The sequence below is a fragment of the Scardinius erythrophthalmus genome (genome assembly GCF_964197995.2).
Source record: "Scardinius erythrophthalmus genome assembly, chromosome: 23".
Lineage (NCBI taxonomy): Eukaryota > Metazoa > Chordata > Actinopteri > Cypriniformes > Leuciscidae > Scardinius > Scardinius erythrophthalmus.
The window spans coordinates 20,379,553-20,392,857 of NC_138243.1; the positions used below are offsets into that span (position 1 = coordinate 20,379,553).

The 13,305-nt window shown below is 37.9% G+C and overlaps 1 protein-coding gene across 2 annotated transcripts in view; it reads right to left on the reverse strand.

Annotated features, from left to right (window-relative positions):
* Positions 1 to 975, reverse strand: part of robo3 (roundabout, axon guidance receptor, homolog 3) — an 80,883-nt gene extending 79,908 nt beyond the window's left edge. Inside the window, exon 1 of one of the 2 annotated variants that reach the window (XM_081355115.1) lies at positions 380 to 975. In XM_081355115.1, coding sequence (XP_081211241.1) covers positions 380 to 443 — 64 coding nt within the window. In that variant the 5' untranslated portion in view covers positions 444 to 975. The remainder of the gene's footprint in view (positions 1 to 379) is intronic. The other variant, XM_081355116.1, reaches the window with a different exon arrangement.
* Positions 976 to 13,305: the final 12,330 nt, after the last annotated feature.

The window sequence follows — 13,305 nt, forward strand, 5'->3', positions numbered from 1 at the left end:
ACCATGTTAAATCCCTCTTAAAAGACATGAGACCAAGTTATATTCCTCTTAAAAGTCATGAGATCCTGTGTAATTAATTAAATAAATACATTTTTTGATTTTACCATCACTTAACCAATACATGTGGATATTTTGAATATTAAACTGTATGCTATAAAACTGTTATGCTGCTATCTATGAGGGCTAACTCTATGTAAAGGACGAAAAATAATCACCACAACATAAATAACAACAATACCTCACAAAATACCACCACTCATAAGACAATATTTACGTTTATAAACACTAAAGAAGATGTCGACAACTAATTCACAATGTTTTGCTATTATAATCCTCATAAAGCCATATGTCGTGTTGTAGGCTGTTTTCTCCAGCTTACCTTGAGATAAAGAGATGAGGGCAAACGCAACGAGTAGCGCATCTAAAGTCCTGCGAAACTCCATCCTCCTCAGATATAAAGTCCACTTCAGTCGCCTTTATCCGGACAAACAGTCCCTAAAATCATCCAAAAAGCGCTACAATCCGGTCGAAGAGAGAGGAGACGCGTTTAAACAGGCGGCCAACATTGAAGAACTTTACAAACTAGAACCAAAACACTAAAAACTGTGCAGGTCAATCGGAGCATCACAAATATTCCATATTCTCGTGCGCTTCCTGTGTGCTCGCGCTGTGTGTTGCGCTCGAGCGCTGATCTGGACAGATAAAGAGTCAATGTAACGGACAGATAAGATGTGATGCTCACAGTCCGTCCCAGACGCTCTTACTTCCTCCAGAATTCATTTCACGGGCAAAACATATTTCTTTTCGCGCTTTCCCTGTGTATGGAAAAAGTATCCGTTCTTTAATAGCCCGTTCAGTCAGATTTCCATCTCAGCCGCTGCCCCGCAGTCTTCCCTTCGCTGTGAATGAACGGGTTTACTACTCTCGCGTCTACGGGAGACTGTCTCGTGGCTCAAGCCCACCCCCCTGACTACCTTCAGCAGTTACCCACACTGGGGGTAACTGCGCTCTTAAAGGGCCAGTAGCTCCATTTCCCACAACCCTGCAGCGGTCGCTGTAAATAGTGACTAATTCCATCTTGAGGAGTTGTGAGGGATCACCAAGTAATTAAAATTTTGACATTATTTATTCACCCTCATGTTATTTCAAATCGGAATTATATTCTTTCTCACGCATCCCACAAGATGGACAACTGACAGCCTCAGTCACCATTTACTTTCACTGAGTTGTCATTCCAAACAATGAAAGTGAATTAATTGAGCCTAACATCTCCTTCTGTGTTGAGAGTAAATAAATGATGCCAATTTTAATTTTGGGTTGAACCATTCCATTAAAAACCATTGTTTGTGATACTTCGTTGATCACACATTTTCTGAGAATAATAGGCTATCTGAACAAAAACAGCAAATTAGCTAATTTAAAGGAATAGATCATTAAAAAACAAATGAGAAATCTCATTTAGATAATCTGCCATAGCCCTCATGTCATTCAATGTTTTTAGCTTCTGTGGAACAATTTTTTTTTATATATATATTTTGAAGCATTCCTTCCATAGAGTGGAAATTAATGGAGACAGCATTGTTGACTACCAAAACTGACTAAACAAAAGCACCATAAAATTATTATAAAAACAGTCCACTTGTGCATTAAATTGCAAGTCTTCTAAAGCATTAGTGCCCGGTTTCACAGCCAAGGCTTAAACCACTACAATGTATGTTTGAGCTGTTTTAAGCAACTTCTTATCTTCAACTTCAACATCTTAAAATATTTCAATATTCTTGAATGTATCATGTAATTTTCGCCATGCTCCATGCATGGTGCATTTTGGGAAGCTCTTCATACCCAATTCACTTTCATTGCATGGAAAAAAGTTGGCAGAACATTTTACAGAATTACTGCTTTTGTGTTTCACAGAAAAAAAAAGTAAGTCATAATGTGATGGCAGAATTTTCATATCTGGATTAACTATTCCTTGAATAGCAGGTATAGTGATATACAAAGGCCTGAGATTAATCATTTTTTATTAAAATTAAGAGCCTATAGGTCGAGGTGCAGGAACATTTTGCAATTCATTTTAGTATTGCCTTTAGGTTCTGGTCTGTCCCCAAAAAAAACAGCATCAATCAGACCCTGAAGACTCGGGGATCTAAGCAAATCATCAATCACAGAAATGCCATTGTTTCATGGGAATGACTAGATCAGAAGTGAAAAGCAATATCAGAGGTATATCAGTGTGGTATGAGGTTCAGACAATGAGACACGACACAGAAGAGCCTCCGTCTGCGGCAGGTAATGATGGCGGATGATGCCGGTGGATGCAGCCCTGGCAAATAACAGCAATGAATCACTAAACAGGGAAAAGAGGGCTGTTTTGTATTCAACGCATTTCACTCTTTCCATCCCTGCCATTTTCTCCACTATAATGAGACTGTATTTGTTAAAATATTAACCAACAAATTGCATTTCATGTTAATTTCGAGACTGAAAGCTCAATATGCAAGTTAGGGGTTGTATTTATCTTAATTTTCCTAATGTAATATATTCTCTTCCATCATGTTCACAGTGGAGGACAGTCGGCGCCTGGAGTACACGGGGAGCTTCTGGAGCAACTACCCTTGATATTGTCCTCATGTATGATGCATGAGCAAGTTTAACTTAATTGCAAAAACTGATTAATTGAGCTTCTGCATGTAATTGAATAAAACATGATTCCGTTCGCCCCTAAATACATTTCAACTCTCTTATGACTGATGCAGCATGCTTCGACTACCATGAAACATCCGCTGGATGCATCAGGACGAGCGAGCAGTCTGTGAATTTAGCTGAATAATCACATTAGTGTGAGAGTTATGGCGACATCATATCATCACGTTTTAATGATGCCATTAAGCAACAGTCGCAGGAGTACGCCAAGAGCGAGAGTTTGGAGAACATCGCTGCAGATGACAGATTATCATCAGTGAATTTATAAAAGCTAACAATGAGTTGCTCAATCTTTCGCACATTGAGAGCACAGACACTCTCCCGTTGTGTTATTTAACATCTGCTTTATTCGTCTGAGAACTATAAAATATTCGTGAATCGTGACAAGTCTGACGCAATGAAAGACACAAGCCTGTTAAATCAATTTCTTTGTTTCGTTTGTTAAATTATCTGTTTTTTCCCCTCAAAGAAGATAAATGACAGTGAAAAGCATGCCTCAAGCAATCCCTTCACATGAGACTTCGTCTAATTTACACACCCAATTGAAAGAGACCATTATGTACAGCCAATCCAGCAGAGGCTTTATCAATAGAAATTAACTTAAACTTTCAAATAAGGTGATGGGAAAATCGGTTTAAAAAATTTTCGCAATTAAGCTATGCAGAGATGGAAAAAAATGCACCTTGGAGGCAACATATCAGACATCATATCAGTGTTGAGCAATCATCATTGACAGCAGAAAATGTTCTGAAAATGCTTTAGCACTATAAGTAATTAGCCCATCCACTATACAGCCGCTTGAGTCTGTGCCAGCGAAACGTGATTTATTACACTGATCAGCCGCACCATGAACACCTGACAACTCACACTGAACAAGGGCCAAGCCATCTGACACTGTGAATTTAAAGCTCAGCACATCCCAAAGAACAAATGAACACACAAATGTGGCATATTCAAATGTTTAAAAGGAAATAGCAGGGTTCTGTATAAAGTTAAGCTCAATCGAAAGCATTTGTGAAAATGAGAAGGAAAAAATTATTTGGACTTTGAAAAAAAGTAAAAATCTGGGTTACACTGAGACATGTTTCACTGGACATGATTGGGGCCATTCTGTAAATTTTACAATACTTCCTGTTTCAGTAGCCACAAAATGTATACAAAATGTGAGTGGCTATGAGTGGATTTTAGTGTAAAAAAAAAAAAAAAGCTAACTAATCTTTTTTGTGAGGGGTTATATCCAATTTTATACCCTCAATACGTAACACTGCAAACCATAAAACGACTGTAAAAAAGTATAATTTATATTTGTTTATATATATATATATATATATATATATATACTGTATATATATATATATATACTGTATATATATATATATATATATATATATATATATATATATATATATATATATATATATGTATATATACACACACACACACACACATATATATCCTCAAAAAAGTTCCTATTTACTTACATTGTAAATGCCTCACCATTAACACAATTTTTGCTGCTTTTTTTTTTTAAGAAAACGAGGAAGTCTTATTATTATTGTTATTATTAAACTAAGCTAAACTTTGTAAATTTGGTATTACATTTATGTACAAAAAAAAAAGCCATGTCACATCCTGGTGACATTCACAAAGACCTAAAGCACACACCGACATGCTTTTTACATGTGTCCGGCATATCTGTTCCTGCCAAGATATCGACCGCGATCGCCATGGAGACTGACAGAACGCTGAAACCAAATGGCATTTAATGCGAAAAGCAATACACCGAGTCCTTATGTAACGGAAAAGGATCTGACTCCCCCACATAAAGCAGTGTTGCATATGACAGTTGAACGTGAGGGAAGGATGCCAAAAGACAGACGGAATGAAAAGAAAGTGCACAAAGGCTTAAAAAGCAGAAGGGAAAAAAAATGCCTGGCGAGATTGTGTTTATTTGCTACCCTTTGATTGAGACCAATTTTCTTGATTAAAGCGTGACCTGAGCCCAAAATCAAATCACATTCAATCAACTATATTCTGTTTTGCCAGCGTAAACCATTCAGTGAGAGAAATTTATGAAATTGATGCCTTCTCAAATGCATGAACAGAAACAACACACATTGGGATCCACAACTAAAACCTGTGTATTCTAACGCTGGCCCTTTAAGATCTTATTATAGATTAATTGATTAAGAGGGTGCGGCTGGAAAATGACAATATATCTCCTCATTGATCTGCTTTTGAATGAAATTGGCTGCTACTAATCATCCCGGGGGACACGGGCGCACATTTAGATGCCCAATTTCCTGTTGCTCCCCAATGCATTAATATTCCACTTTCCCAACCTCTGCCTGCCTGTCCATCACACTCTCTCTCTTTCTCTTTTTGTCTACCTCGCTCTCTCTCAGTCTTTGTCTTTGAGCCCCTCTGTTTGAGGCCCCCTTAATTGTAGCTCTGTGAAGCGAGAAGGTCCCTCTGTTCTACCACCATCCTGAAAAGGACTGAAATTGGTGTGCATCAGACGACCGAGCCCCTTCTGTTAGCGTCATATGTGCGGCACAACACCACAGACTCGGGACGAAGTCTGACATTAACCCCTTATATGTTAGCAGGTTTGGTTTTCAAAGGAAACAACTGGTTTCAAGAGCTAATTATCTAATAGGGCCACATTCACTCTTGGCACAGGAACTATGTAAAATCGACTTGCACTTAAATGCCTCTCAATGATGGCTGCTAATTGGATAGCTTTGAGAAAAAGCTTTTTTTTTTAGTTAAATGAGCTATGAGCTCATTCCTATTAAGCTGCAGTAACATTAGTGACATCAGCTTTCTGTTGGTAAAATTGGAACCCATTGTGAAAATTATTTCGCCCTCATGCGAAATTCCCTATCGAGTGGATTCCTATAGAACGACAAGATTTCACCCAAGAAATTTCATCAAACAATGTTAAATGTAAAGCCTCTTTAGCACTTAAATAGCGACGCTATTAAAAATAGCATGACTTTCTGGATCACTTGTAAACTACCTGAAAGTGAAAAAATAGTGCTTTAAACAGTGCTTTTACATTTTTTGCTTTTAGTGTCAAATCTTATTTCATTGAACACGTTGAGAGTGCTGAGTTGCACTTGAACCCTTTGCGATATCTGAATGGGAGAATCTTTCACCCACACACAAAAATGGCAATCACATGGATTCCTATTGAAATGACTGGATTTTGCCTGTGAAAATACACCGAACATTGGTAAATGTGACTGCACCTTTAGTAATGGCTGACTACTTCTTTTTTCACTCTTGAGGAAGACTTGTGCAGGTTAGCAAGTCGTTTAAGGACTAGCGGCTTGCTAATGATATGTTCCTCATCCTCCTTTTCCCTCAACTTGCGCTGGAAAATTGGAGCTCCCATCATTTCGTTTCCCTGGAGATAAAATGACTCTTCCAATTCCCACAGTCTGTAGCTGGATCCAGGAGGGAGGTGACAGCAATTACGGTCCTCAACGGCCAACAGCACTAAGGGAAATCTGCTCTGACACAAGTCTTTGGCTAGAGCCGGGTCCGGAGAAGCCTGGCTTGACATTAGCTATCTCATCAGAGTGGCTATTTCTCTCTCTCTTGGCCATCTTTGGGTAACACATTGAGTCGAAATGACCTGTTTGCATGCCTGCATACATGTGTTTAAGTGGACTCACAATATGAATGTTCATATCTATAAAAATACTCATTACAGGCAATTCCATGCTGCTTGAGCCGGATAATGACATACAACAGACAAATGGCATCGAGCGTCACCATCACCAATGGGCTACAGAAATGCTTTTAAATATGCAAAGGGTAACTCATTTGACTGCATTGCATATTGACTAAAATGCAAATTAGTGAGAAACAACATGGCTTCTGCTCAGCTTCGGTGTGGGAAGCGACACAGAGACAGTGAGGAATCAATGTTATCAAATGCTTATTGCACTTATGCAGGTGGGGATTAGTTGCTGATCTGGAGATGGGAATTCATATTCAGCACCACGCTGATCCTGATTAAATGTCAATGAGATTCAAACTTGTAATATTCAATTGATGCATTTTTACAGTAAAGTAAGGGTTAATGTGTATGTATGGTTAATGCAACTAATATTAGCTAATACAGCTTTAGATTGTTTACTATGAAAATCCTCCAATGACATTTAAATTGTCTATTATAAATGCATAATATATTGTCGACATGTTAGTATCAGTCAATATTAGCAATTCTTTGGATTAATTAGTGTGTGTGTGTATATATATATAATATTAATATTACTATAATATTTGTTTCAGCCTAATCAATTAAAAAATATATTCATAATACTGGTTGATGTACCTACATGCCAACTAGATTGTATATTATGTAAATATTGCATATATAATACATTCATAACAGTAATTAAGGAATATTATAATATTGTAATAAAAGCTGTACCTTTTTATTTAATGTAAACAAAATTGCGTTAATCATTTTATAACAAAAATCTTAATCAGGACATAAACATGAATAAAAGATAAAAATTAGACATAACTAATACATCCCTCTAAATGTGTTTAAATAAAAGCAAAGTATGTATTATATATATATATATATATATATATATATATATATATATATATATATACATACAGTGTATATATACAGTGTATATATACAACTGTGAAATATGACTAATTATAATGCAACTTTCTTCATTTTGCTCTTACAGCATTTCTGTGTAAACTCTCAGCAACTCTTTCTCTGGTGATCTGGTCCAGTGGTGTGTCAGAGCTGGAACGCTCTGGTTGGTATAAGAGTGACACTACTGTTTTATCTCTTAGCTCTCTCAGGTTGTCCGCACTGGACGAAAACCGCTCAGGGGTAAAACCCAAGATGAAGGCAGGGTGGGCAGAGAGTAATCCAGGGCTGGAACATTCCTAAAGCCTGTTTGCAACATGGAGAAATTGGCCAGCGGGACTTAGAACATCACTGCACCAAGCCAGGACCGAAAGAATAAACCCACTCAGACATAATGGATAAACATTAGTGGGCAAAGAGAAAGGAGGAATGAAAAGAGAGGCAGGGATTGAGAGAAACAGAAAAAGAATGAGAGTGGAGGGTGTAAATATAAGCAACACAAGCTTGGTTAGCACTGACAGAAGCACAGAGGGACTGTGTACTACAGTTGTGCCAATTAAGCCTGTGCCAGCTTTCAGCATTAGGCCCACATGTTGTGTACCGCTGATCGCGCTTTATGTAAAAAGCAACGACGCATGGAGACCAGCCCCATCTCACTGAGAGAGACAAACCCTCTCGGTCCGCTGTGCATAGAGACTCTGATGAGTATAACCCCAAGCAGGCTTTCTATTGTCCCAATACACATTTCCTCCCATGTGTAGAATCCGTATCCTCCTGTTCCAGAGCGGACAGGGATCCCATGTGTGAATCGGGCAACAGACTCCTTAAAATGCGAGGTATGATTATGACACACCATCTGCAAATAAATCTAAAGGGAAACGAGAGAGCAAAATTTCTAATAAAAATAGCAAGCGTCACTGTTAGTTTTTCTCTCTAACCCCTACACATAGAAGAAAAAAATGCAAACGAGGCAGGATGTTGAGAAGAGGTGTGCTATAGATTGCAACAGTTGGGTTCTGGAAGTAAAAACCTTTCTCCATAAGGAAATAGATTTGTAACAATAACTTTTAAACCTATAAAGACAGACCATACTGTGAGCTACGAGGTTATTAATCCGTGGTATTTGCTTCTGCTGAAGCCATCAGCCCGAATTATTTCAGCTTATTTTTAAAATAATCGTTTTTAACAGTGGAATTCCTGGTGAAAAACTGCATTACCCATGATGCTGTGCAGAAAATTACACTAATCAGAGAGTCAAAAAAACACACTCCCTAACTTGCGCTCCCGGGGGCGGTTCAGCGAAAAGAGGAGGCGTGTTCCGGCGCAAACGTTCCCTGGTGCTATTTTCCAGTTCCAGAAAACAATTCCGCCACAGACAGTTTTCAGTGGTGCGTTCAGATGCTATTTTAAGGGCGCATGCTTGGCCATAATGTAGCGTGTGCACAACGCGCATGCACTTTGCTTCTCTCATCTACACAGACGCCGTAGTTGATATTTTTGCAAACCATACATAATTACAAGGAAAATTATTACCACACGAGGGAAATCATTGTGGTGTCCATGAAGATGTGAAAAAATAGGCATAAATCTAGCTTACACATTTACCCAAATTATTGTACGCCTGTTTAACCGAAGCTTATTTGGGTGAGTTTCTCCCATCCCCATTCAATGTCACTTCTCTGTCTTTTACGGCCCTGACGAGAACGTCGGTCTCCTCGGCTGTGAACCGCTTCTGGCGTGCGCTTAGCAAATCCGCCGTTATAATAGCAATCCGCCATGGAACAAGCGCACCTGCTTTTTAAGGGAATGTGAGATGACGCTGTGATTGGTTTATTTCACGTTACGCCCAAACCACACCTATGAGTAATGAGACCAACCCATTTTAGATTTGCGTCGAGCACAAGAGTAATTTATCCCGCTGGTATAATAGCAACAGCGCCCGAGATCCGCCCACAAAGTTACTTGCGTTTCGCGTTTGATACTTGCGTTTCAGATCGTTAAAATAGGGCCCAATATTTGATATTAATATCAAATTAATATAGCAACAACAAAGTAACATGTTATAACCACTCTGAACACCTTAGCAAATTCATAGCATTGTTAAAACACTCCAAATACAATGGCCAACCACATAGCAGCATGATAAAAACAACTAAATTCACCTTAGCAACTTCAAAGTGACATATTATAACTACTGTGATAACCTTAACAACTGCATAGCAACATTTTAAATGTCACTCAGGAAACCTTAATAACTGCATAGCAACACCTTGGCAACCAGCCATAACAGGTTTTCCATGTGCCAAACACATTGTAAAAAAACTATGCTTATTTTTTTTCTTCATAATTGTGTTTAAGAAATTATTCACAATTATTTCCCTTTTTAGACCATGCGTGTCACCTACTCTTGTTTGTATAATTTTTTGTCATTCAGAACACCTTAGCAACTGGATAGCAACCAGGGGGTTTTCATGGACCAAACACATTGTGTTAAAAAAAGTTTACTTTCTTTTATAATTGTTTTTCAAGTAATTTTTTGACATTATTTCTATTTGTAGACCTTATGTGTCACATTCTCTTGATTGTGTCCTTTTTGTCATTGTACACCACTCTTTCTCCAAAAATAGTGACATCAGAGGTGGCCTGTTCCAGCCGTAATGTCACCTATTTTCTCTTGATTTACAGCAGCTCAGTAGGCTAGACTATGTGTGTGTGTGTGTGTGTGTGTGTGTGTGTGTGTGTGTGTGTGTGTGTGTGTGTGTGTGTGTGTGTGTGTGTGTGTGTATGCTACAAAGATGTCTCTCTTATTTATGGAACATCGAGCCATGCCGAGAATGTGTGATGCCTTGGGGAGCGTCCCAAGCCTGGGAGAGAGTGGCAGGGACTGTCCCCTGGGCCGCCAGAGGCCAACTTCAAGGCTGCTGTTGTTCGGAAGACAATAGCCCATCAATAGCCATCCTGGACAGGGAATCAGATGTGCTAAACACGGCAGATTGGGCCTCAGGTCCAACCTAGAGCTCAATGCCATTGTGAATCGTTCTTCTTACTTTGAAATATATGGTAATGGCTGGACACATAGGCCTCAGTTACAGACAACGGCACTGCCCATAACCCTCCCTCTGGGAGTAATAACAAGTTTAAGGCATGTCTTATGCTTTCAAGCAAGAACAATGTTAACGTAATGACACAAAGTAGAACAAACATTTAATTTCACAGGGATAAAGAAAAAAAAAAAGAAAATGTAATTTAATCGTTATTTCTTACCATTACTGCCATATTAATTTCTATTTTCTTGCTCTTTTAACATACGGGCCAACACAAAAGGAACAAGGAATGTGGTTACGGATAATTAGCCTTTAGATCACAAGCACAGGCTTTTAAAGTCATAAAAGGCCAACAAGATTAGACTACTCTCACTCTGCATCTGATTGGTCCACACCTGTTTTGTCTGCTGTGGGAGCAGGTGTACCAAACATTTCAGGGTTCAAAGTTCAATGTCCCTGAGGTCACAGCGCAGAGAGCGAAAGCGCAAAGACCGCAGACTAGGCCAAAAAAATAGCAAAGCTGAGAGGCAACCAGAGCTCAGCAGGGCTAAAACACTGCTGACAGGGTGTATGTAGCGTACAGCTGTGTGGTTTGTCAATGGGGACACATTTAGCCAAGGCTCTCATCACCAGCTGAACATTTAGAGCTTGAGTATCGCCTTATCGTCAAACTAAACTTGTTGTAAAGGCTTACAGTTGAAACATAAGGGATGATGGGAAGGAATGTAAACAATATAGGAAGATGTTTCGCTGACAGATCGTTCAGCATGAGGTCAACGCATATGCAGTCAGAGTAGCCGACTATTAGCCTACCTTATGTTAAAAAAATGCAATCTTCCTTTTGGATTTACAATACTGATGTCCTAAAATAGTCTTCAATTAGTATAACACATATGCTTGTGTTAATATAGAAAGACAGATTTTAATGCCTTCACAAATGCATAATGACTCAAATGAGCTTACACCTACACACATTTACTAGCTAGTGAGCTAAATGTTACTACTAAAATATGTCTGTCCAAGATACATTGATATTAATATAGTACAGTTTATTTAAAATTACAGCATGAAAGAAAAAAAAATCTTATCTGTAAGCAGCTGTACTGAAGAGCACACAATATTTCTCAAAAATATTAAGACTATATACTGTGCATATATATATATAAATATATATATATATATATATAAAATATTGTGTCCTCTACTCATAAAGTAGGCTACTTATTTACTATATATATATATATATATGTATATATATATATATATATATATATTATTAAAACGGCATCTATTTTATTTAAATTTTGTAAATTTAAAGTAAATTGAAATACAAATTGAATACACATTTTTCTTCTTTAAGATTTCCAGCAATTAATTCAGCTTGAATTGAAATTTTGACACATATGGTGCTCTTACATGCATTAATTTGCATGCATGTGGCCAAAACTTGTGATTTATACTGTGAAATCAGTATAAATGAATAAAGTATGAACAGTTATAAGAAAAATTTAAGTATTTGGAATAACCCATCCTTTCTCACAGAATAATGCATTAAAATAAAATAATAATGCATGGGTACCAATATTTTTAACCACCAACTTTAACAATGTTTTTTGCTACCTTCAGTACCTTGTAAGCACCCTTTCTACTAAGAAGAGCAAATCAAGCTGAATTGTTTAGTAATATGCTTTAAGGTCTTTATGTGCATGGCCAGGTCTACAATAAGAAATAAAATTGCTGTTTAAAACACAACTTTACAATTTCAATGCTGTCAATGTATCTGTCTTTTCTCCACATTCTCTCCCCAGGCCAGCAGACAGCAGACGATTTCAAGTGTGTTAATGAGTCATATTAGAGTAAGAACGTAACCAAATGTCAGAGAGCTTAAGGGGAGACTAATAAAAAGATAATAAACTGTATCCGGGAGTTCGTTCTGCTGTCACAGCCTGAGCAATGGTGCGAAGTTTATTATAAGACCGACACCAAGTTTCGTTCCCCTAATCAGGCAGAACGACCTAGTTCGAGTCACCCTGAATACATCTTCATCAAAAACCAAATGCGAAATTGAATCTCTCACACACATCAACAACTAGCTTCAGACCAGGATGCAAAGTCACAGACAGAAAATGAGAGTGCTGGAGTCATTACGTGTCTGACCTGGAAGAATCTTTCGTGATCTGAAGCTACGGCCTATCTGGCAGAGAGCAGAGGACGAATGGAGGACAAGAGCAGGATGGTCATATAACTCAAGGACTTTATAGTGCAGAATAAACAGTGTGCTTGAGAAAAAAGAATGTTCTAAAAAGACAGAGGGAGTGTGGAATTGGTCCTCAAATGGATGGGATTTTTTAAACACAAACACAAAGAATTTCTATGAGCAGTTCTGGGATTTCTGAAAGCAGTGAATTACTGCCTTGAAAGATATACAATACTATTCAAATGTTTGGGGTCATTAAGATTTTTTTGTTTGTTTTTGTTTTATTCATCAAGGATGTATTACATTGATCAAAATTGACAGACTTACATTGCCATAAAAAAGTCTATTTCAAATAGTTTTCTTTTGAACTTTCTATTCAACAAAGATTCCTAAAACATAAATATATCATGGTTTCCACAAAATAGTAAGTAGTACAACTGTTTTCATCACTGATAACAATAAATGTTTCTTGAGCACCAAATCAGCAGAATCCTTTCTGAAGGATCATGTGACAGAATTTTCAGAAGTTTTTACTTGTTTTACTGTACTTTAAAGGTGCATTGCGCAACATTTCATGTTAAAAATACCCGTTTTTCTAACCCATACATGCTTATCAATTGCCTGATGGGCTGAATGAGCCCTTCTCTGATCACTGCGATTGCCTCTGTAATCCTGTACAGTAAAATAAATAAGAGGGATTCGGGTCGGAATTTGAGACTGGGCGTGACGTC